At 41.4% G+C, this 24,509-nt stretch overlaps 3 protein-coding genes, 1 long non-coding RNA gene and 1 other non-coding gene across 6 annotated transcripts; 3 read left to right on the top strand and 2 right to left on the bottom strand.

Moving 5' to 3' along the window:
- Positions 1 to 1,432: 1,432 nt before the first annotated feature.
- On the top strand, positions 1,433 to 3,802 carry LOC115391334 (uncharacterized). The gene is made up of 4 exons (XR_003931761.1): positions 1,433 to 1,550; positions 2,528 to 2,700; positions 2,984 to 3,071; positions 3,459 to 3,802. It is a non-coding gene; the product is annotated as an uncharacterized LOC115391334 (long non-coding RNA).
- LOC115394871 (small nucleolar RNA SNORA31) lies at positions 3,102 to 3,234 on the top strand. The gene has a single exon (XR_003932180.1). It is a non-coding gene; the product is annotated as a small nucleolar RNA SNORA31 (small nucleolar RNA).
- Positions 3,803 to 5,279: 1,477 nt separating the features above from the next.
- On the bottom strand, positions 5,280 to 10,842 carry gtf2f2a (general transcription factor IIF, polypeptide 2a). 2 transcript variants are annotated; one of them, XM_030095512.1, is made up of 9 exons: positions 10,722 to 10,842; positions 10,081 to 10,154; positions 9,820 to 9,844; positions 9,168 to 9,306; positions 7,882 to 7,941; positions 6,845 to 6,926; positions 6,593 to 6,692; positions 6,035 to 6,178; positions 5,280 to 5,840 (listed from the first exon to the last, which is right to left on the bottom strand). In XM_030095512.1, the coding sequence occupies exons 1-9, from the start codon at positions 10,785 to 10,787 to the stop codon at positions 5,718 to 5,720; spliced, it is 813 nt and encodes a 270-aa protein (XP_029951372.1). In that variant the 5' UTR covers positions 10,788 to 10,842; the 3' UTR covers positions 5,280 to 5,717. The 2 variants fall into 2 exon arrangements, with proteins under 2 accessions (XP_029951372.1, XP_029951382.1); XM_030095522.1 differs by lacking the exon at positions 7,882 to 7,941.
- A 182-nt stretch (positions 10,843 to 11,024) lies between these two features.
- Positions 11,025 to 13,957, bottom strand: gpalpp1 (GPALPP motifs containing 1). Its single transcript, XM_030095496.1, has 7 exons — positions 13,794 to 13,957; positions 13,523 to 13,658; positions 13,342 to 13,452; positions 13,004 to 13,262; positions 12,631 to 12,795; positions 12,434 to 12,535; positions 11,025 to 12,341 (listed from the first exon to the last, which is right to left on the bottom strand). The coding sequence occupies exons 1-7, from the start codon at positions 13,879 to 13,881 to the stop codon at positions 12,123 to 12,125; spliced, it is 1,080 nt and encodes a 359-aa protein (XP_029951356.1). The 5' UTR covers positions 13,882 to 13,957; the 3' UTR covers positions 11,025 to 12,122.
- A 304-nt stretch (positions 13,958 to 14,261) lies between these two features.
- On the top strand, positions 14,262 to 23,676 carry ercc3 (excision repair cross-complementation group 3). The gene is made up of 15 exons (XM_030091267.1): positions 14,262 to 14,425; positions 15,001 to 15,200; positions 15,294 to 15,530; positions 15,618 to 15,667; positions 15,758 to 15,893; positions 16,229 to 16,399; positions 16,520 to 16,724; positions 16,827 to 17,141; positions 17,269 to 17,453; positions 20,067 to 20,269; positions 20,372 to 20,468; positions 21,061 to 21,178; positions 21,274 to 21,392; positions 22,809 to 22,958; positions 23,137 to 23,676. Exons 1-15 carry the CDS (start codon positions 14,398 to 14,400, stop codon positions 23,272 to 23,274), a joined length of 2,352 nt encoding a protein of 783 aa, XP_029947127.1. The 5' UTR covers positions 14,262 to 14,397; the 3' UTR covers positions 23,275 to 23,676.
- The last annotated feature ends 833 nt before the right edge of the window (positions 23,677 to 24,509 follow it).

Below are 24,509 nucleotides of genomic sequence, written 5' to 3'. Positions count from 1 at the left end.
TAGCATTAGCTCATTAGCTCTAGCTTCCTTACACGCAAAGACACGTGAAAACGTCTTTTCCTATTAGAAACTCACCAAGCGCAGACTCTTGCTCTTGATTGTTGTAATACTTGGTATTCTTTCTGGCAGCTTACAGATACACTTGTCTCCGCTACGCGCAGCGATAGCGTCACTTCCGGTTAACCACCGGAATTCGCCCAAAAAATTTGAAAACAAAAAGCGGCAACGCTGATTGGCTCGGTCGTTTCAGACCGAGTGAAATCCCCTTCTATGGGCTCCTACCCATACTGAGCTCAACTCCAAAATCCAAACGCAGATGAGGAGTGGGCGGGTCTGGTTTACGAGGCTCACAGGAACTAATGTCAAGCAAAAATGTAACTTTAGTTTAGTTAGGAACTTTAGTTTTAGTTCCTAGTCGGACCTGTTTCACAGACGGAACAGTCGCGCAGCAGCACGACAAAATCGCCACAAGTTGGCTTCTCTTCAACACTTGATCAGAGCTTCGTCTGTAAGTGATTTCACCCTATGTTGGACTGTTATGCAACTCTGCATGTCCGTCATTGTGTTGTTTTTTTATTGCTGTGTTACGTTAGGGTGACGACTTTCATTTGACCAGTATAGTACTGTATCTATCCAGCAGAGGGCCTCAGTACTACGTCTTAAATTGATGACAGGCTTTTTGTTTACATCTGTTTACTGATATGGTGTTCTTATTGTTGTTGGTGATTGATTTCACCTGTGGCGGAGGTCTGCGCTCTCTGAGTGCCAAATTCTAGTTAATTACTGCTTCTGCCCAACCAATTTTTATTTATGATTGTGTTAATTCTGGGGAATCTTATTTTCTTTTCAATGAGAACAGTCGATATAATGTAATTCATTCATTCATTCATTCATTCATTTAGCTGTATATACTTTTGATGATTTCATCATTGCCAACACGGTTGTTAAAATGAGTGATAATAGTAAGTAATTTATTGTTGATACTATTATAACAAATACAATACGGTAATAGCATCACTGATGACAACAACAATAGTAACAGTAATGTATGGATCGAGCTTCAAGCAACAGATGCCTTGAAATTTAGAACATTGTGACATCCAGTTGCAGATCGGAGCAAAGAAAACAAAATAACAATTATATTTCATTCTCTCTCTCTCTCTCTTTCTCTCTCTCTCTCTCTCTCTCTCTCTCTCTCTCTCTCTCTCTCTCTCTCTCTCTCTCTCTCTCTTTATAAGACAAAGGAACCCTTTAGAATCAACCTAAGTATTCTACTGATTGAGAAATATAATAGTGCCACAAAAACAATGAATGAAAGAAAGAAAGGATGAAGAAAGAGCTGTAGTCGTGCTGTGTGGTGGCCACTGGGGGCGCTAATGAGCCATCAGGCCTCATATAAAACCAGGGAGGAAACTCTCCTTCCGCCCTTTTCCTTTCATTCGCTGCCAGGGAGCAATGCAAGTGTGAGAACACAAAAAGAAAAGTTTCCTTTTACAATAAAATGACTCGGAATCTCAGCGGTTCGGGTTCTATCATCGACATGGTGAAATGTAAGTAAAAGGCGTGACTCCATGAAGAAAGTTTAATCGCTAATGGCGCTCGTGGAGTTTCGGTGCTGAACAGGACACGTGTAAATTAGCCGGGACCATTTTCTACCGCAGCTACGAACTGTTTCGCTGCACGGATCCACAACAAAAGTTAAACTAAATAAATAATCGCAGGGTGTGCTGGAAATAACTCCCAGTGTCTTAACAGTAGTGTGAAATTTAAGTATAGGAAGCAACCCAGCACGGAAACATTTTAGCTTAGCTTAGCCGAGCCCGAGCTGGGCTGTTGGCGGCCACTTTCAATCTGGTGCTGAGTTCCGTAGCTTTTAACTCCCTTCTTGTTCGGTTTTTGTTCTAACAATTATGTGAAACTACTGTAAGTGGGTTTGTTGAATGTTTTCATTTTTTTGCGACTGGACTAAAATCCCGCGTTAGTGTGTACAGCAGTTGGCTAGCGTGATGCTAATTCAAACTAAACCTATCGTTTCACTTAGTAATTAACCTTTTTGAGTTGATATAACTCACGTTATTATATATTAAGACGAAAAATAAAAGCAAAGTTACTTCATAGCTGTCTAAATTCTTAGGTGTACATTGAGTAACTTAACTGCAGTCCACATAGACGTCTAGTTAAAGGAGAATAACTTAGAAGTCTATTCTTTAAAATACGTTTCAGAATGTAAGTATTTAGCACTGAAAAAGACGAAAAAAAAAACCACATTAAACAGAAGTACTTGGCGCTGATCAACAGAATTTGCAATAAAAGCTAGAGTGGAAAAAGGCAATATTGTAACATGTATTGATGATGGTTATAATTTGATGTCACTAATATTTCTTTTGGTTGTGTCAATTTCCAGTGTGATGTGTTGTTTATGTTACAGAAGTAATTAATATTCACCCTCAGCCCACATTAATCTGGCACTTGCTTAAACCAGTCACTCTCTTACATGACAAATAACATCTCTGCTTTTCCGTGGCAGATCACATGCCGTTTGGACATCAGTATGAGCCAGATGGAGGATGACAGCTGCTCGTAAACCTCGTCTCAGATGTCGGTGATCTTCTGTCGCCACAGTCTGCTTTTCAGCAGTATAATGACATTTACAAATGGCACTTGGATGAGCGATCCGGCAGGACTGCTGTCAAGTCACATGTACGTATCTATAGACATTCTCTGAAGACATCTTTTGTTTTTCTTTTTTTCTTAAACTGATCCAGCAGCATCTTTGACAGCCTGGGCCCTCTGCTGTGAGATATCCTGGGTTTTTGAAAAAAGATGCAACATTAAATCTCCCTGCGCTTTCTGCCCGCCACTCTAATGGTGTTTCAGATTGAAGAGGGGAGGATAACAATAGCAAACAAAGTTTGCACGTGGCCCTTTTTCTTAAAATGGAAAAATAAAGATCTGATTTTGATGTTTTCATTTGTTCCTTAAGGTTTAAGCTTGAAGATGACCCCTACCAGGGAGAGGGTAGTTGACCTGTTGATTGACAGCACTGCACTATTTCTGTGAAACTGAAAATTGTAAGTGTTTTTATTGTCATTAAGGTTTTTTTGCATCCACTGATAGACCTGAAGCAAGATTCAGTAGCTTCTGGGTTTGCACAGAGATGCTAGAGTGAGCATTTCCTGAGCTCTCTGACTGCTTTATACTGTAGCAGCACAGATTCAGTTAAGGTGCACATGTTGATGCACGTGTCCGGTGTCTTTTCCCTCATTTCACCTCCTGAATAGATCTTTCTGTCTTTGCAAGCTAATTCCTACACGCTACAAATTGATAAGCCTTCCCAATGTCTGTTGTTTGTAGCACTCGCTGCCAGGTCCCTCTTAGGGGGCTGCAGAGATCTGCATGTTTTTGTGCATTTGGTTCCTTTGCATCTGCCTAATTTTATTAAAAATTTTTCCCTGTAGGTAGTGCACAAGATGCTGTATCCGGTGAAGGAAAATCAACAATTGAAGCACCTGCTCTTAGTTTTTGGCATCAAAGCTTGCATCAGCCAGCTCACACATACCTGATGCGAGCATTGCAATGTTGCTTGTTGCACGTGTAATGTTTCAAAGTGTCAAATAACACTATTGTGTTTTTGGGAGGATTTAAGTATAAAACCATTATGCAAAAAGTGAGCTCTAATGATTAGTGATGTGTAAGCTGGAGCCCTGTGAGGAAGCCAGCAGGAGATCAGGTAAAGAAGTTGCTCAGCTGTAAGATTATGCTTGCAAAATGTGCGCTGTTCACAGAGCGAAAGCCCTTCAGATGGGGGTGAGCTGCTGAAACGTGATTGGGGGGGGGGGGGCACGGTTGTGGGGAACGTGGATTGCCTCGGGTCTCTGCTCCATCTGTGTAGCCTCCAAGCCAAGTCTCAAAACGTTCGGTTTTGACTTGATGTGAACCTGATGGATGTGATTATGCTGCAATTACTGGATGTGCAAATTTAATAAACGAACTACGCTTCTCAGATCCTGGTTAACAAGTTCTTTTTGTCCATATATTCAGAAGATTATGCTGTTGATGTACTTGGAAGTTCTCGCTAATTTTCACTATTAAATGTTGAAATGCTTTATGCCTTTATTCAGGCTGCCTTGTACTGAACTGATTCCAGTAAAAGGGTCTGAGTAACAGCTGAAGAGTAATGAAGGTCAATGCTGTTTCCAGGAGTTCTTCCTTTTGAATTGTTTTATGTGACGGATCAAATCGAGTTTCACTCTGAAACAAGCTAAATGTCCTAATCTGATAAGGCTAGTACTTATACCAGTGAAATACCTGTGTAAAACAGTCAAGAAGTTTGGCAGAAGTGGCTATGATTTCACTTAAGTCAACTAATACATGTATTCTGAATACAAGTACAGGTACAACTCGGAAAATTAAACTATCCTGAAAAAGTGCATGCATCTATGCAATTCAACTTCAAAGGTGAAGTGTATATATTACATACACAAATACACAAATCAATATATTTCAAGATGTTTTCATTTTGCTGATCAGGACAAGCAGCTTCAGAAAACCTCTAATTCAAAAACTCAAATTTGAATATTGCTTGAAATAAAAAAAGGGGATTTTAAAAACAAAAACGTCAGATCTCCAAAAGTCTTGCATCTGTACTTGGTTGGGCCCCCTTTTGCACAAATGACCGTCTACATCCAGCATGGCATGGATGCTGCTAGCTTGTGGCATATCTCAAGAAGCCCAACACGCTGAAATCACGGCCCTGAGCTCCTCTTCTTTGTTTGGTCTCCTCCATTCAGCTTTCGCTCATAGATTCTCTATGGGGTCCAGGTGAGGTGAGTTGGCAGGCTAATCAAGCGCAGTAATCCTGGTTGTTGAACCAGGATTTTGTACTTTTGGCAGGAATAAGTTTTGGCAGACTTACCTGATTAAAGTGCGACACTTTGGGCCAACAGTACTGAAGCTTTTCACAGTATTCTAATTTTCTGAGATTTTAATTCACTGTAAACCATAATCGGCAAACTTACAACAAATAAATGCTTACGATATCTCACTTTGCATGTAATGAGTCTACAGAATGTATTGGTTTCATGTTTTATGTTCAATTGCCTGAAAAAAAGTAGTTTTATGCGATATTCTAATTTTCCGAGTAGTACCTATACTTGCATTTCTAAGCGTTTCCTTCATAAAACTGGGATCTTGACACATGTTTATGTAGCAATCTTACTTGAGGTCAACTATTATGACTATTGCATTTAAGACAAGATTTACAACAACTTTTGAAACAATTTATTGGTTTAAAGAAATGCAGTCCAACAATCGAATAGGAGTGACACCAGTGGGGGAAAAATGTTTGGTACCGAATCTTTTTTAATACTTGATACATATTTAAATGTTAAATTTATTAGCAGTACAATAAACCCTTTATTTCAACATACCATATACAAAACGCTAAGATTTGTCCACATGACCCTCAGTTTATGTATTACTTTTTAAAATGCTACAGTCTATTTGTCAAATATAAATTTAAATGCAGTGGCTCCGTACTGTTAATGAAGTGCACAATTTAATTACAAAACCTGAAAAATTATTTTCCCTATGAAGATGAGACAATTAAAAACCTTTACCTATAAAACATACGCGTGACTTCACTGTCCAGTGTGTCTTCAATCAGGAAAACAAGACAAGGTCTGCTCTCCAAGTGACTCCCGTGGTGTAAGAAAAAGCTATTCATCACTTTTTTCCTCTCCTTGATAATGTCGGTACTCGGGCTTCAGCTCCCACGTGTTCTTGTGCGTTCCCTTTACGTTGTAGATCCCAATGTCACGCAAGATTTCCTTCAAGTAAGTCTGCAGAAAAAGAACAGGAGAAGAGATGAAGGCACATTCGCCTTGTTCTGTGAGAAAAGAAACGAGCAAAAGCTGATCAAATGCCACAAGTAACAGTTTCCCCAAAGGTGAATTTCCCATTCAGTGACATTGCTTGTAGGCACTGAGTGTTAAGTAAGCGTTGAAACCAAAGTGGTCTTGTTCTCTGGTCTCACCACGGGCTGTTTGGTGATGTCCACCAGGTCTTTGATGTTGTAGTACTGGTGCTTCTCAAACGCAGAAAACAACATGTCCAACACCTGCTGCTTGTCGGCCCTCGCTCTCTTGCCCTCCTCCTTCTTTTTCCTCTCATACTCTCGCTGCGGCAAAGAATAAAACAGGCGCAGGTCAGATATAAAACACTAGATCACATCTTACACTGATTTAGAGGATATTTATTTACAACAGCAATGAAATCTTAGTAATATTTTTTGTCGAAATAATCAAATATACCATTACAAAACAATTCTCCCATCTATTCTATATCATGCATAAAATACACTGTTTTCACACTGAGATATTATTTCCCGTTTTTATTTACATTTTCCACTCCCTCAAACTTTTTCAATTGGCTGTGTATCACAAGCGCAACTGAATTCTTGCTAATTATTTGCTCATTAACACTTCAAATCCATTAGATTTTGCTGTGAAAATAAAGGACTAGAGCATGATTATAGAATGACCAAAAACACACACAACGGAGAAAGTTGATAAAGCGCTGAGGAATTCCTTACATTGTAATCGTGATTGGCCACCGGTTTGTAGTTGCTTGTGACGGCTTTTTCCAGCTGCTGGGACAACCGGGCCGGTTTGGACGACTCTTCGATCTGTAACCTGGAAGGCAGTGGCAGTTACTGGTACTTTACCAGACACAATGTCACTCTAACACACAGAAAATACAGATTTCATGAGAACACAAATGTAACATTAGCAGGTTCTGAATCAAATATTTTAATTAATAATTAGAGAGAAAATGAATAAATCACCTCTTTAGCCTCATGTAGCTTTCACTAACGGCAGGTCTGCATTCGGCTCTTTGCACTACCACACCCTCTAAGGCTATTTTATCTGCAAAAAGGAGAGAAATTAGAAATTGGGAGGAAAGAAAATACAAGTTCAAACACACACACTCACAGTCAGTCATGTTATTTTCGCTGTGTGGAAGGGTGACTCTACATTTGACAAAGAGAAGAGAGAAACAACATGAATGAACTGTTTCAACAGTTTATCGTAACGGTCAGACAGTCTGAAGTCTTGGGTTCAGGCTTCGCTGAGAGTTACTCAAAGTCATGCTGTGTTATGAAAGTCACAGATCTTGTATTTCGATGTAGCCCGACACACACTTGGGGATTAATAACAGGATGCTCTCAAAGAGCTGGGAACTATTTCTGAAAATGTTAAGATTTTGGACAGAAACTTCAGATTTGAAATAAAAACTTGCATAACTTGCATACAGTTGGAGAATCAAACCATAATATTATTTGTGCTAGTGACATTATATCACCTGAAAGGAGTGTTTAGTTCAGACAGTTTCAGATACTAAACCCAGGTTGGCAGAATTTCAGAAAGCAGTCTTTTTCCACACAACAATTCAAGAACTGTCAACACCTAAAATAAAGTTTTTAAGCATTTATAATGGTATAAATAAGGTATAAACTGATGTTAGAAACAGCAAGATTTGCATCACCTTTGCCAACAATCCCAGACCGTCACCATGGAAACAGCTGTCACAAACAGGCAGCACTCAATTCAAGAGCAAACGTGACACGGTTTCTCCACACAGACACACTCCCAGCTCCAGGTCACACGATGCAAACAAAAAACTCCACAGTCTAAAATTCTCCAAAGTCAGAGAACCCTGTGAACTGCTTCAGAGACAAAAACTGACGCATCTAAACACTGTTGCTCCATTTGTACGCATCTTAAAGCGTGAACTTATTAATTTGAAAGCACAACGGTAAAAGCAGACGCTGACTGCACCTGAGGCCCACTTTCTCACTCGCCGGCGGAACAGAGGACTCACCTGGACCTGCCCCCGCCCCCGAACCTGAGCTGCTGCCATCAGATCTCTCTTCTGACTGGCCTACAGGAAGGGAGGGAGGGATGGATGGAAACATGAAAATACAGGGGATGGAAGACGGAGGAGGGAGGGGATCGAACGATAAGAACCACACCCAGGTTTAGTCGCACACGACAAACGGTTTAATCACACAGATCATCTCTGGTGAGCACGTGCGCCTGAGCAAAGCAAGCACGGCCTTACAACAAGCGAGCACAGATACCCTGGCCAACCACCGACGCACATCCACAACAGGGCTGCACAAACTGTGTTAATGTGACAGAAAAACACTGAAAGTTTCCAGCTTAAATTAATTTGTAAGGAATTTGTAAAATACATTAGTTACAGCGTATCTCTTTATCTGTCACATTACATCCTGGGACAGTCTCTATGAGGAGCTGTCTCGTTTTTGATTAAACTGAAGAGTAATGTTGAAAATAAATGACAATTGACAGTTTTTTAAAAAAAGCTTAAGATTTGAAATGTGCAGCTCTAAAACACAAACGTGAGCAGAAAATCACCAGCTAACGGAGCAAAAAGGAAAAAGAAATCACCACATTCAGAGGGCAAACAGGCTGAGAAAACTCCAACTGAACCAAAACAGTTACATGCACACATCAGATCAACTACAAATCCAGCAGTGATTTGGGTTGATACTCATCTACTCTATAGTAAAGGATTCTTTACACAGGCCCATTATGCCGGCTCATGTAACCCATTAGCTGTAGTGATTAGGAACAGTCTCAAAAGATTAACCCACAGCAAACGACTGACAGACGATCACACACCAGAACCAGAAATCCCTCTTAATGTAGAAACGGAAACACAGATCAGACAGGATGAAAACACAGACCCTTGTGTTTTCCACCGAGTGTTCACTTGTCCACTGTGTTCAGTACATTTCTTGTATGTACTCGGTGTGGACTGTGGACACTCTAGGAAAAGTCAATAGGCACACAGAGACAAGCAGGGCAGGCAAGGGGATGACAGCAAGCGGTACGAGTAGCTGGTCGGTCGCCGCCACCAACTAATCACGCCAAACTTACCTCTTGGCTCGAGTGAAAACACCAAATTCACATCACACAAGATCATTACACCAAGTAGAGGACTGGTGTGTGTGTGTGTGTGTGTGTGTGTGTGTGTGTGTGTGTGTGTGTGTGTGTGAGTGTGTGTGTGTGCTTTATGTTGAAGCAAAGGGTTTCAAAGCACACACACACATGCACACTTGGTGGCCTCGGACAGAAACCTACCTGATGAGGTCTCGGTGAAGACCGCCAACATCTGACCTCCCACCGACTGCATGGTGAACGGGTGTTCTCGAGGAGCAGACACCGTCTTGTCCTCTATCCCCTCAATCACGGTGAGTTCTTCATTCAACGTGAAAGACACCTGGAAAGAGAGATCAGTCTAAATTTTTGATTTTCAGTTCCACTGTGAAATTTACAAAAGTGTGATTTTAGACACATGCTCAAGAATCTGAGTGAATAGAATAAATAGTAAACAAAACGGCAGACACTTACTGTGTCTATAGTTCATTAAGCTGCCATGTTGAACACATCTTATATGACAAATTAATAGGTTTTTTAATTTGAAATGAACTGTTGCTTGATAGGAATATTGCAATCATGTTTGATAGTGGTTTTTTGGTTTTTATAATCCTACCAATTAGAAATCATATCTATTAACAATCTGAGTGAACAACATCACAGGATCATTTTCTTGAACTTATTTTTTTCACATCAAACTTTAAAAGTACAATATAAGCTAGTTGCCAAGCTCAGACTAATCTAAAAACTTTTGCGTATATTGTTTCCATCTTACATAGAGGAGCTGTAAATCAAGTGATAAAGGTGCATCACTGGGATTTAAAAAAAACCCAACCCTCTTTCACATGCCACTTACCTCAGGTTTTCCTTGATTTCCTTTCCTTGAAAAGAAATTACAGATAAGATACTTACACATGATGGCCAGAAAACAAAGGTAATCAATGAAAAAAATAAAAATAAAGCATAAATAATAGTGATGTGGATATTGTTATGGACTGCAATTTTACCCTTTATCAACACCTCATTCAAATCACATAGTAATACATTAAAAACTATCCAGACTAGAGGCATCTGATTCATAATCAATATTCACTTGTTTTGTTTTTTTCAAACATACTTGCAGATCCTGAGTCTGCCGACCTCGCCTCTGCCAGATGCTTTCGCCCATTGCTGTGAGAGGTACTTTGGCACCTGAAAGAAGAGACTGATGTATTATGCACAACAATTAACCACGGGATGATTAAAAATAGATATTTTTTGGTCATTTTGAATTCAAGTATCTGGGTCTTCCTCATTACAAGGTAGGGAACTAATAAGTTTGGTCAGAAACCGGTTGATCGTAGTCCCACCAAGACTGGAGCCACGGTCACTCATTCATTTTCTTATCACAGTGTAATTACCGCTGGCTCAGAAAGAAACTTTTGGCTTTAAGGCAATCTCTAGGGGAAATATTGTAAATTCGAGCGGAAGCAGGATTTCTTAAGACCTCTTATTTATTTCTTGAAAAGTATAAAACACAGCTGGACTCCTCGTGTGTTGACCACAGGTTTAATTTGCTTCGGTTGAAATTAAAAGTCACGCGTTTTCACCACAGTGAAACCATCTCAACGTGTGAAATTTGTTGAATTTATGATCAATCGTGAGTGAATTTACTTTAGCTACATGCTAAGCTACATTACTGTTAGCCTAGGCAGTTTTTGAACTCATACGTCATTGTATCACTCGTATTTAGCATAATCATAATCTCAAAATACGTACTTTGACGAGCCACACTCCTGTGTTCTGCTTTGCCCCCGTTAAATCCACGTCTCCTTTATCAGACATGTTTTAGAATGTTGCTTCTGCTGAACGATTAATGCACCCGCCACGCGCATGCGCAGAAAACACAGGTACGGCGAGGCTGAAGGTCCATATCAGTGCGCACCGCTTTCGCTCGTTTGACCATCACAATTTTATAAAATGTTTTACTTCTGTAATGAAGCCTGTCACTGACCCGTCTGCCATAATTTATCATTCTAAGCTACATCATTTTAAACAAAAGCTCGTAATAATTTTCACATTTTTATTCGTACTTCAAAATTCCTTTTTGCAACATATCACAAAAATTAATGAGGCAATGTTGTTATTCACTGACATACCAGCCTGAAAAAATTAAGTAGTGTAATCATGATGTAGAAAATATAATTTGCATCCAAATGTAATGCGAAGTTTTGTTATGATCAAATTAAGATATTTACATAATTAAGAAAGCCACTTTTTTCAATAAACTTGCCTTGTGGCTCAAATCGATTAGATTTTATAACATAAATGGTTGAAAAATACCCCTGACAAAAAACCACAAGAAATCAGCACAGTGTGATAGATATTACTGCAGTCTGTATAAAAAGGAGAAAACACAATTGAGTAGATCAATCACAGAAGTACAGACTATATTCTAACAAGGTATGAAGACACTGAACGGAGTAAAACCAAGGTCTTGTAGTTTGTCATGTACTCAAAAGGTTAAACATAGGTTAAACTTTGACACTTAGCTAATCTGGTATCATATCAGTTCAGTTCAACCTTGCACACACAAAATTTGATCTTTTTAATGTAATTTGATGTGAGACTGACAGAAAAAACACGAAAAGGACAAAATTATGGTTTCATGCTATTCCGCTGAAATAACTGAGCACAACAATGAAATGTAACATCTAATGAGAATGTAGCCTTAAGAGATGAATGTCATCCATCCATCTTCTAGACCAGTTAATCCTGAGCTGGTTCACAGCGTGCTATAGTCAATAACAGCTAACTACAGGCAAGGCAGTATGGTCACCAGTCCATCACAGGGGTAAATATCAAGTCAGCTAAATTTACTGGAGAGATTGACACATTGTTTGATATTTAAAAAACAAAATATCAGGTCTGATACAGTGTTTTAAAAAAAACATACATGCAAGCTGCTTTATAACAACTTAAATCAGTTTGAAACACTGGCACAAAATGTCTTTAAATGGATAAATTTTCCCATGTCTTTATTACATCACAGTCCAGTTCAGTTTATACTGTATAAACACAGTCCATATCATACAAATACTGAGTGAAAAAAAAAAAATACTGAGGCTTTCAGGAACAAGTCCGCATGATCAACAGCACTTTTTACATTGTCACAATGGGCTACAAGAACATTTTGTCCTTGCTGTGGGAGAATCGGGTGTTTAGTTCCTGAGATTTCTTTAGAAGTCGTTGTTTCTGTGCTTCATCAAAGCGATTCACTTGCAGGTCCTCATCACGATCGAATGGCCTCCTCTCCACTGGTTTGTCAGCCTTTTCCTTTGCTTTCTCCTTCATCTTCTTTGTATGCAAACTCATCAAAGACTCAGCCCGCTTTGAATCCTGATGAGTGGGAGCCAATATAAATGTTATGTCATTTTGAAAATTTTGTTAAATGTATACTGTGCAGAAATCAGGAGAAAAAAAATACTTACGTTATACTTTGACACTTTCTCTGCCATGTCCAAGTCTTTTGGGGAAAACTGAGGGTTGCTATCTTTCTCAGCCTCTCCTTTCCTCTTTTTCTCAAGGCGTTCCTGTTGGTTAAAAAGACGTACAGTAGTTGAAACGCAAAAAGCTGATATATGGGGGGCAGTGTGTTGTTTTTAAAGATTTTTTTTCCATTAACTACCTGGGCTTTGCGCTCTCTATCTGCTGGTGTATCCGTCCAGATAGATCGATCACCCTTCTCTGGACCCGACCTTTTCTTGAAAGTTCGAGCCCCCAAGCCAATGTGCTGCAGTTCTGGTGGAAGCTCTGTCATCCACGATTCTCTGGTCACCACCTCAGGCTCATCCTTCACACACAAAATGCACAGAGAAACGAAATCAAATAAAGGGAGTTAAAAAAGAGACCATCTAGGACTCTCATTTAATACTAATTAGAAGGTTTTATGCTTTGAAGATTTTTTCTGTGAGGCATTCAGTCCAACCAAATTCAACAGTAGATAATGTATGGCAGAGTGGTTTGTAGATAAAACAAGACTAAGGATAATGAGGACTCACTTCTTTTGTCAACCTGTCTTTCATCTTTCGTGCCCTGCGCTCAAAATCAAGAGCCACAGAGTCTTGTACAGGGCCTTTGGCTGGCACGGGACCGATCATATCTTCATCCTCTTCCTCACTGCTGGAGGGCTCTGCCTGGTAGCCCGGGGGTAACGCAGGGCCTGGGACACCTTCTTCATCTTCACCATTGTCATCATCATCTTCTTCATAGGCTGCTTTGCGAAATCCTGGAGGTAAAGCTGGTCCGAGCACAGGCGGTCTGGGAGTACACAAGAGTTTACAGCCTCTATATTTGTTTTGATGACCAGCAATGTTGCTTTCCAGTGAATATTTTATACCTCTCTGGGGAACTCTGCTGCTTCTTAAATCCTGGTGGCAGAGCTGGTCCAAAGAAGCCGTCATCTTCATCTTCATCATCATCATCATCATCGTCATCATCAGTGTTCCCCCTGTTCTGACGATATTTGATGTTGTTCAGACTGCTCAGACTGGTTATGAGTCTCCCAGCAGTGAACCCACCGTGCATCTCTGTCTCCAGCTGTGTGTTCTGTCCTTATCCTGGCTCTTTTTGCCGCCACCCCCTCCTGCTCGCTGTCATCCGAGGAACTGGACGGTTCGTCACGTTTGTAACCGGGAGGCAGAGCAGGACCAGCGACTGAAGGGTTGAAGAGGAAATAAGTGATAAGCCACGAATATTACTTCCATAGACGTATCTATTATTATTACCTAACATCGACTGAATCACAAAGGAGGGAAGCTGAGTGTCCTAAACACACCATGCTTTACTTACATCCCTCTTCGTCGTCGGAGTCATCCTCGCTCCTCTTCCGGAGCGTCGGCGGTAAAGCAGGTCCAATTAGTTTATCAGACATATCCATTAAAAGTGTGATTCCTCACTTGGCTAGGTTTATATTTTTGCTTAAAAAAGTATGAAAGCTCTCATAAACCAAAGGATCCTGTAACCCAGGAAGTAAACATCAAGTGGGCGGAAATCAAAGAACACAAAAATGCCTAGAAAAATAAAAGCACGAGAAAGTCCAAAAATGTTTTTTTTTCCTTGAGGAAATATATATCATTTTACTTACTACATTACACAGATTACCAGTTACCCCTTTGAGTTGAATACATTATAAAAAGTCCACATTTTCTTCTCTGGCTCTGATTTGATTTTTTTAATATCCCATTCGGTTATCAATGATTTTATTTCGAAACTTCAGAGATATGTCATTTCCGTTTCTTGTCACAGTGTTGACTCTGTAGCGTTGCGACGTCTGTCTGTGAACGAGCCAAACCAGCACGAATCTGCCCATTTCTGCTGGATTTCACAACATCTGGTTGTTATGAAGTCATATTTTTTCGCGTTTTGACAAATTGCCCATTTATAACGTTTCAAAATGGGTAAAAAGGATAAAGGAGATCGCGGTAAGGGACACTTTTCAAGTTTTAGCCATTAGCTGACACTCACTGAGGACCCAGTGCACCTTTCTGCGTGCCTCTTCACAAATAACCTTTAATATTCTCTGTTTTTTAGATCTTTTACAAGTTTTGTTTCACGTTTTTGTTAAAGGGATTAGTTGATACTGTTGGATGTCAGATGTGACAATAAGGAAGGGCAGCATGAGGTCGTTTTATCTTTGAAGACCAACTCCATTTTTAATTAAATATTAATAAATCATAATTGAACCAAAATATGAAATGTAATGTCTATGAGGTTCGCAAACACAAAGCACACAAAATCTATGTTGCACACGCAGCAATATGTCACTATGTACTCTAACCAATAAGTTTATTGATGAAACTCAGCAGTGATTGCTCTATATAGTGCTGCCAGATTTTTGTGTAATCTTAGGAAATTCTTTATTTTTGGATGCCTGATATCTATATAATCAGCCTCAATCTTTTAATTGAATGTTTTGTCCCTAAGAGATCAATAAAGGCTTAATTCAGTGTAATCTAATGTTGTCTGAACATGTTTACAACCGTCTGTGTGGTTACAGAGAAGAAGAGTAAAAAACGCTACTATGATGAGGAAGAGGAGGAAGAGGAGGCCGGGGGCAGTGAGTCTCAAGAGGCCGTTCCTGCTGCTGCGGGAAAACAAGTGGATGAGACCAGCACAAAACTGGATGAGTATGGAGCCAAAGACTATCGGACGCAGATGCTTTTGAAGAATGATCACTCTTCACGTCCACTCTGGGTGGTAAGATGTGCTTGGTTTGTTGTTTAGTTTTTGCTCAAAGTGTTTAAAGAGGTTTCTCATATTCTTTTTTCATGGGTTGTTTTCCTCCTTCAGGCTCCAGATGGACACATTTTTCTAGAAGCTTTCTCACCGGTGTACAAGTATGCCCAGGACTTCCTGGTGGCGATTGCAGAACCAGTGTGCAGGCCCAACCACGTCCATGAGTACAAGCTGACTGCGTATTCCCTCTATGCGGCCGTCAGTGTAGGACTACAGACCTCAGACATCATCGAGTATCTTCAGAAGCTCAGCAAGACATCTGTGCCCGATGGAATTGTACAATTTATAAAGGTGTGACTGTGATCAATCAAATAGTTTATCTTTGAATCATTTCTAAATGTCCTCAGTGTGGTCATTCATTCCCTCTCTGTGTCTCAGCTTTGCACAGTGAGCTACGGCAAGGTCAAGCTGGTGCTCAAGCACAACAGGTGATGTCGCTTCAGAGAATCCTTTTGTCTCTGCATCATTATTTATCACATAAGGGACCTCGTGTAAACACTGCGTTGGTTTTCTCTCAGGTATTTCGTGGAGAGTGCTTTCCCTGATGTGATCCAGCGGCTCCTGCAGGACAACGTGATCCGTGAATGTCGTCTTCGTACAGCAGATGGGGCAGATACGGAGCTCATTACAGAAGTGATTCACAGCAAATCAGCGGTAAACTGACACTCATTTCATTTTTCTATTCAAGACACATAATATAATCTCAATCCCGTGTTAACATTTTAATATACACAGTAAGTGTTCACCATCCAGTATTGAATATCTACACATTATACTTATAATCACTTTACACATATCCAAAGTCAGATGCTGTAAAGAATGCTTAAAGTTAAAGAGTAAGAAAGTCCTAAATACTGTTTTTAAAATCACATCATGTGGAGCCTCACAGGACTGTCGTGTACTGTAATGTGTGACTGTAATGTGTGTTAATCAGGAGATTGTGCAGCCATAACTAGATAACCAACGGGTGTTTGTTTTTTCTTCAACAGATCTCTAAGTCTGTTACTGAGAAAGAAGGTACTTCCACCTCACAGGAGGCCAACGATGGACAGTCTTCAACCCAGCAGGTCCCAGAAGACATCTTCAGCTACTATGAGCAGATGGATAAAGAAGAGGAGGAGGAGGAGGAGACTCAAACTGTGTCCTTTGAAATTCGCCAGGTCTACGCACAATCCTTATTTCCTCCCTGTTAAATGTTTATGTTGTCCTAATGACTTTATTTCAAGTGAATTTTTAAGATCACCTCTGACCCTTTTCTAAAACATTTTCGACTTGTGCAGGAGATGATTGAAGAGCTTCAAAAGCGATGCATTACGTTGGAGTACCCCCTCCTGGCAGAGTACGACTTTCGCAATGACACAGTCAACCCAGACATCAACATAGATCTGAAACCCACTGCTGTGTTGCGGCCTTACCAAGAGAAGAGTCTGCGCAAAATGTTTGGAAACGGACGTGCTCGATCCGGGGTCATCGTGCTGCCCTGCGGTAAGGCAGCTGGCTGACTGCGGTTATGCTAGCAGCTTATTTAGATCCAATTTTATAATGATCATATGGTAAAATGATATATCTGGTATATTTCCTTCACAGGAGCGGGTAAATCTCTGGTGGGAGTGACAGCAGCATGCACAGTGCGTAAGCGCTGCCTGGTGTTGGGCAACTCCTCTGTGTCAGTGGAGCAGTGGAAAGCCCAGTTCAAGATGTGGTCCACCATCGACGACTCCCAGATCTGCCGCTTCACCTCCGACGCCAAAGACAAGCCCATCGGCTGCTCGGTGGCCATCAGCACCTATTCCATGCTGGGTCACACCACCAAGCGCTCCTGGGAGGCGGAGCGGGTCATGGAGTGGATGCGGAGTCAGGAGTGGGGTCTCATCATCCTGGATGAGGTTCACACTATCCCTGGTGAGTTCACGTCACAGGAGCCTGGCAGACAACTGGATATCACTTCAGATATAATGAACTACAACATGTTTATTCATCTTGGACATGAATAATCATGTTCTTACATATTCTCCCAATATCTTTGCAGCACGGATGTTCCGTCGTGTCCTGACGATCGTTCAGGCCCATTGCAAACTGGGCCTCACTGCAACACTGGTCAGGGAAGATGACAAGATCGTGGACCTTAACTTCCTGATTGGGCCTAAGTTGTACGAGGCCAACTGGATGGAGTTGCAAAACAATGGATATATTGCCAAAGTTCAGTGTGCAGAGGTGAGTCTTTGAGTAAAGCACCAAGTTAACATGGACGTCAGAGAGAGAGAGAGAGAGAGAGAGAGCGAGTGAGAGAGTTTATTAATCCCAAACTGGGAAATTCTGGTGATACAGCAGCCTTAGAAAGAGTAAATTAAGGACATGAGAAATATTGCAGAATAAAAAGATAAGAGAAGTCTGCTGAGCGGAATCAAAGAAAAATGAGGAATGCAAGGATAATAAATATAATAAATATTATTATGATGTTAGGATAAGAGTGCTATCCAGAAAAATGGACCTAAGCAGCACACTGCTGTGACTCTTATTGTAAAAAGTGATGGCCTGTGGCAGGAATGACTTCCTGCATCTGTCCTTGTGACAGCAGGGCTGTAGCAGTCTGTTGGAGAAGGAGCTCCACTGTCTGCCCATTGTGTGGTGGAGAGGGTGGTCGGGGTTTTCCATGATGGATAACAGTTTGTTCAGTGTCCTCCTTTCCATCACAGCCTCCACAGTGTCCAGTTTGCAGCCAATCACGGAGCCAGCTTTCCTGATCAGTTTGTTGAGTCTGTTGGAATCGCTGGCTCCAATGCTGCTCCCCCAGCAAACCACAACACTGGCCACCACAGACTGGCAGACTGGTAGAACATCTCCACATGTTGAAAGATCTCAGCTTCCTCAGGAAGTAGAGTCTGCTCATCCCCTCTCGATCCTCGATCACCATCTCCACCACTGCTCTGTCTGCCCCCCCCACACACACACACACACACGCACACACACCTATACACCCAACAACAACTGAGTCATCATAAAATTTCTGCAGGTGGCATGACTTGGAGTTGTACTGAAAATGTGTGGTGTATAAGGTGAAGAGGAGGGCGGGCAGTACAGTTCCCCTGAGGAGCTCCTGTATCACTGACCACCTCGTCAGACAGAACACTGGCCAGACGGACATACTGTGGTCTGCCTGTCAGTCAGTAATCCAGGAGACAATGGAGGTGTCGACACCCATCACCCACAGCTTCTCATTGCCAACATTCGAGTTTGAAAAGGGTTTGAAAAGAGTTATTGGCTGCATGTAAACGTACTGATTGATCTGCAGTGGGGCGACTGGTCGGTAGTCGTTGGGATCTGATGGGATCGACTTCTTTGGGACAGGAACCAGACAGGACGTCTTCCACAGCACCGGAACTCTCCCTGGGCCTGGGTGTGTAGTGGAGACAGAGGGCTGTGAGTGCCCTGATGGTTGCCCCTGCCTCGCTTTACGTCCGGTGATCTGCCTCATCCCGGTCCACACATCCTTTCCATTGTTTTTCTGGAGTTTGGCCTCCAGCTTCCTCCTGTAGCTGTCTCTGCAACCCCTCAGTTTCTCCCTGAGCTCGTGCTGTACTCTCCTCAGCTCCTCCCTGTCACCACACCTGAGAGCGCTCTTCTTCTTGTTTAGCAGTGCTTACAGGTCACGGGTAATCCATGGCTTGTTGTTGGGGTAGCAGCGTACAGTCCGGGTTGGCACGGTGGAGTTTTCACAGAACCTCATGTATTCTGTGATGCAGTCTGTCACGTTATTGATGTCCTCCACATGAGGCTCACAGAGTACATTCCGGTCTGTTGTCTCAAAGCAGTCCTGCAGGGACTCGGCAGCCTCCTGAGTCCACATCCTCACCGTCCTGCCGTGAACAGGCTGCCTCTTAACAATGGGGACATACTGGGGGGACAGCAGGACCAGGTTGTGATCTGATCTGCCAAGGGGAGGAAGGGCTGAGGTGTTGTATGCATTCTGGGTATTTGCATACAGCAGATCTGGGGTTTATTTTCTCTGGTGGGGCAGTCGACATGTTGGTGAAAGGTTGGCAGTAGTTTGTCCAGTGAGACCTGATTGAAGTCTCGAGTGATGATGATAAGCTTTGTGTGCTTGTTTTTTAATGGAGTTTTTTTAAATACAAGTAATTTTGAGTACTTTCTTAAAATTGGAGCTAAAATTGTGCAAAACCTTCTGCAGAGAGTTTCCTCACGTGCATAAAGGCAAAGGTTTAAGTCTTGACCGTGACCCTGGTGTGAATCCCATTGGTGCTGGATGACCAAACGGACATACTGTTTCAAAACTAGCCAAGTTTACAGTGCAAGTTGCAATAACTTGCTGTAGCGACCCCTAAAAACAGGGACCAGAAGGTCCCTATAACAGGACTATAACAAGTCCACTTAAGACAGTTTGATATTTTGAGTAAATAATCGTATTGATTTACATTATTTGACCAAGACTGTTGGTATGACTATGATATAAAAGATGTGAACAATATGAAGGGTAATAATTGTGCTAAGTTGCTGATTTTCTCGATCTTGCGTTATTTCCTTTTTTTTAATCTCTACAAATAAAAAAGATGCCCTTCAATCCTTAAGTCATACTTTTTTCTTGACCAAGTTTATTTTTTTTAACATAGATATTATTATAATTCCAATGTACAATTAAAAGAATTGCAAAATTTTAATTTTAGTAAAATTGAATTTTTGCATTTTTCCCCCCATTAAAACTAGTCTCTAATTTTCTGTAGCCAGTTGTTGATAGAAGTAAATGAAAATGTCTGAGTGACCATGTTTTCTGTCTTAAAATCGTCTGCGCACTATTCCTTTGTGCTTCAGGTGTGGTGCCCGATGTCGCCGGAGTTTTACAGAGAGTACGTGGCCATAAAGACCAAGAAGCGCATCCTGCTCTATACGATGAACCCCAACAAATTCCGCGCTTGCCAGTTCCTCATTCGTTTCCATGAGCGGCGCAATGACAAGATCATTGTCTTTGCCGACAATGTGTTCGCTCTGAAGGAGTACGCCATTCGCCTCAACAAGTAAGACACTTAGAACAGCCACGCCGACTGTTTCAGCACAATGTTTCATTAACTGTTTACTTTTCTTTGTGTCTAAATTTTCTTTGCGATTTTCTTCTCGAGGCCTTTCATCTACGGCCCCACCTCTCAGGGGGAACGAATGCAGATCCTGCAGAACTTCAAACACAACCCCAAAATCAACACTATTTTCATCTCCAAGGTAAACCGGTCAGTCGGTTACGGACGTCCTGCTTGTAATGATGCACTCATTCAGCCACCAGGTGACCTAAGGATGGAAATATGGAGTAAATCTGAAACGGCATCAATATTGCAGTACTAGTCCCTGGCATCCAAGGGTTTGTAGTTTCCGCTAAAGCCATGGGATTCGTTATTTTTGGGTAATTGTGCGTATTGTTGCTTATTTGTTTGTGTTTGTCATGTGATGGACTGGCAGCCTCCCTCTGCCTTCACCCCAGTCAGCTGGGGTCAGCTTCAATCCCTTGTAGTAAACCTCTTGAATCTTGAACCCTAAGATGGAGCAATGCTGATTGATGGGTGGAATATAAGCAGGGCTTAATTGTTGCCGTTTTTCTGAACTCCCATCACCCCTGTTTCTTCATCTTTGCGATCACCTCAAAGCAATTATGCATTTATGTAGTCACCTGAAGCAAAAATACTAATTATTGAATATGTGTAGCCACACGTGTGGAAGTGCCTGCAGAACAGCAACAAGAGGAAATGTACTTTTTGTTGTGATTTTTATATAATTGCAGATAAATTATATATTGTTTGTGACTTTCCCCACTGAACAGGTTGGAGACACGTCGTTCGATTTGCCGGAGGCCAACGTTCTGATTCAGATCTCCTCCCATGGCGGCTCGCGCCGGCAGGAGGCCCAGCGGCTGGGCAGAGTGTTAAGAGCAAAGAAAGGTCTGTCCGTCTGCACAACACTTGCACTTATTTTCTGATAGGTGTTGCATGCAACAACAAATCTGCTGTTCTCACTGTGCTTTTTGCCCACTCAGGAATGGTAGCAGAGGAGTACAATGCGTACTTCTATTCCCTGGTGTCTCAGGACACCCAGGAGATGGCTTACTCCACCAAGAGGCAGAGGTTCCTCGTGGACCAGGGATACAGCTTCAAGGTTTGTTTCTAATCCCACCTGGCAATATTGCAGCATCTGTTTATGTAATATTTCCTTCGTTTTGATTTGATTAGATTTTATTTGACACATATAAGTATGGCAGCGAAATGCAGCAACCGTCCACAGCACTACAAACACAAAAAAGGTCAAAATAAGTACAAGAATAAAAACTCATATCTGTATGAATCTGTTTAAACATCCTCCTAACTTTGTATCACTTGCACAGGGACTTTTATTTAAGTGTGAGAGGATTCATTCATCGCAGCCTTTGTTTACACTTGTCACTCCCAGTGAACATAAATTCAAGTGACCTCTAATAAAAAGAAAAGAAAAAAAAAGCTTGTTCCTGGGGTTTACTTTCCACATTCAGATACAGAGTGTCTTGTTTGCTTTGAATGCACAGTCAAAATTACAGTTTCTGTTACTGTAATTTGGCTTTGTTTGTCTTGATAAAGGCCACCATTGTTCATAATTTTTCAGTTGTAATCTGATTTATAAAACCGTGCACAGTGTTTGCTCCTCGTTGTTCTGCTGTTATTGTCGACATCTGAGCAGGATTCAACGCTTGTCTGCTCCTGGGCTCGACTCTTCTGTCAGGCGACGATGTGCAGCTTTCAGGAATGAAGAACTTCGAGAAAATTAATTAACGGCTGCAAAAAAACCCACAAAAAATTGCATGCAATTTCTTGGAGAATTAGCATATTCAAAGGCTATATATATCAGATTAAATTTAATTTTTAGGGTTTATTTCACTTTTAAAATGATCATGGATGTTTTAGATCTCCATAGTTGTAAAGACATTTTTAATGGACTTTCTGAGTTGTTTTTTACTTTTACGTTTTTTTTATTTTTCCTGTTAGTGATACACGTGACCCAGATGGGCGAGGTCGAGCCTGATATTGTGTAACTGAAAGGATTTGGTTTTATCTAATCCATCCTGGATGGTGGAGGTTGTGGTGTGGTGGGAAGCGGTCCAAGACACGCCAAACAGGGAAATCTGTGTGAGATTATGGAAACAACCAATGGGAGTTTTCTTTAGTGTAACAAGGCAAGCAACACGAGAGTTTTTAGAAACATCATCCTACACCCACAAAGAAGCTTTACAGAGGTTTATTGTTGAGAAATAAACACTTATTTAGCTGGCGATGCTGATTTTAACATTTTTTTAAACAATACAGTTATTCATTAAAAATTTGGTTGGATTTTACACAAATTACAGTTAGATTTAGAAATATAGATATAAACCAACTTACTGCATTGATAAAATAAACAGTTTCTTAAAGTGTCCATTGAAAATAATTGTTGATGAATGACAAAATCTTTATTAAACTAAACAGTGTTTGGAGAGATTGTGGGGCCTTCTCATTATCAGCTCATTCATACACCGAGTTCTCTCGTTTCGTTCTTCTTTTACAGGTGATCACAAAGTTAGCAGGCATGGAGGAGGAGGACCTCATGTTCTCCACCAGAGACGACCAACAGCAGCTGCTCCAGAAGGTCCTGGCGGCCTCTGACCTGGATGCCGAGGAGGAGGTGGTGGCGGGAGAAGCCGGAGGGCGACCTCAGGTGAGGAAAGTCACAAACAGTCGTAGGCATCCGGTGCCAAAGTTCAGATGTTGTGTGTAAACACAGCTTCAGCCTCTTCCGGATGGCCCTACTGGCTTTATCCCCGTGTGACCCGTAAGGTTATTCTCACTTTTTTTTTTTTCCCCCCTCTCTCTCTCTCTGTCTCCCTCTGGATCAGGTCTCGCGGCGAGCGGGCACCATGAGCTCCATGTCAGGCGCAGATGACACCATCTACATGGAGTACCAGAGCCGAGGCAGCAAAGCCTCCGCGCTGGGAAAGAACGTCCATCCACTGTTCAAACGCTTCAGAAAGTAGATGCGTTCGACTGAACTCTTACACAGAAAAGACCCACCGGAGTCAACAGGACAAAGTTCGGAGCAGCAGCAAGATCTGATGAAGAGAGATGGACAGTGACTGAGAAGGAAGAGCGGCTAGTGACTGCTGCAGTCTCTTGGAGAGATGATAGTAACGTGTTTAGCTTTCAGTCTTTTCCTGGGAAATACGTGACCTGCCTATTCTACTGAGGACTGTAAAACTGAGCATGTATTATCAGCATCACTAAAAGCTTTTTGTAAACATGACTCCAGTTTCCAGAAGCTCTTGGTATATTTTTGTATGTTTTGTTTTGTATTTCTCTTCTCTGCAGTGTTATCAAAAGTTTTGTTAAAGAAATGGCTTTGGAACAAATTAAAGTTGTGAATAAAGATATGAAACCTCGATGTGGACATGAAAATCAAAGTGTAAAACCCAGGTGAAGGCTAGTAAATAACGTGCATCACTATGCCCATGAATAAAAGGAGGGAATCTCTGAGCTTCATTCAGTCTTGGCGTGAGTGGAATCCGGTTGGGGAGGGGGGCGGTGCTGGAGAAAGCTACTCTCTTTGCTTCTTGATGACTTGAACGTGTTCCAGAATGAACATCTAAAGCCTGGCGCCTTGTGCAAACTGCAAAAGCGGCGAGTGTGGGAAAATAGCCACCTCTGCTCAGCCACCCTCTGCAAGACCACGAGGCACGGTTCTCTCTGAATGGCCTTGTCGGCTTAATCGTACTTTTGTGTCCTCCGCAGACCTGAGGCTTACTGGCTCGGGAGGGAGGGAAAAGTAATGAAGTAGATTTGAACTCACGTGTGTTGAAAGGATGGGTGAAATTAATGACAGTTTTTTTTTTAATCTACCTTTCTTCTGTACTTGCTTCATCCAGATATGAATTGAGAATGTAAATCACACTGGAAAGAGAAAATTAATAAAGCAATGTCTACACTGCAGGGTGTGAAGTGCACTTATTGAAAACCTTTGATTCCGATTTGTGATTGTCTTCTAAAACAATGGACAGAAAATCTTGGAAATTATTTAAATAGTACTTTCTTTGATCAAAACCAACTTCAAAAAAGATTCAGTATTTGAGGGCACAAATGTTTAGAATAATGCACATATAAAGTAAATTTTACTTAGTTGCAGATCATTGCGTCCAAAATAAAGCATGCATACACTTAAACACACTCCATGAAGCTGCAACAAGTGAAGCTGCTATCTTCTTTATAGAAAAATGCT

This window comes from Salarias fasciatus, chromosome 1, assembly GCF_902148845.1.
Source record: "Salarias fasciatus chromosome 1, fSalaFa1.1, whole genome shotgun sequence".
NCBI lineage: Eukaryota > Metazoa > Chordata > Actinopteri > Blenniiformes > Blenniidae > Salarias > Salarias fasciatus.
The sequence above is the reverse complement of the archived record's forward strand: the minus strand, read 5'-3'. Positions and strand labels throughout refer to the sequence as shown.

Bases quoted from the DNA above. Each gene is read 5' to 3' on its own strand.
- gtf2f2a (XM_030095512.1), bottom strand. From the start codon at position 10,787: ATGTCTGATAAAGGAGACGTGGATTTAACGGGGGCAAAGCAGAACACA. The intron at 10,155-10,721 runs GTACGTATTTTG...CTCTTCTTTCAG, and splicing joins CAGGAGTGTGGCTCGTCAAA to GTGCCAAAGTACCTCTCACA. The intron at 9,845-10,080 runs GTATGTTTGAAA...TTTCTTTTCAAG, and splicing joins GGCAGACTCAGGATCTGCAA to GAAAGGAAATCAAGGAAAAC.
- gpalpp1 (XM_030095496.1), bottom strand. From the start codon at position 13,881: ATGGATATGTCTGATAAACTAATTGGACCTGCTTTACCGCCGACGCTC. The intron at 13,453-13,522 runs GTGGGTTCACTG...TCGTCAGAACAG, and splicing joins GCTGGAGACAGAGATGCACG to GGGGAACACTGATGATGACG. The intron at 13,263-13,341 runs GTATAAAATATT...GTGTACTCCCAG, and splicing joins CAGCAGAGTTCCCCAGAGAG to ACCGCCTGTGCTCGGACCAG.
- ercc3 (XM_030091267.1), top strand. From the start codon at position 14,398: ATGGGTAAAAAGGATAAAGGAGATCGCG. The intron at 15,668-15,757 runs GTGATGTCGCTT...GTTTTCTCTCAG, and splicing joins CTGGTGCTCAAGCACAACAG to GTATTTCGTGGAGAGTGCTT. The intron at 20,469-21,060 runs GTAAACCGGTCA...CCCACTGAACAG, and splicing joins ACACTATTTTCATCTCCAAG to GTTGGAGACACGTCGTTCGA.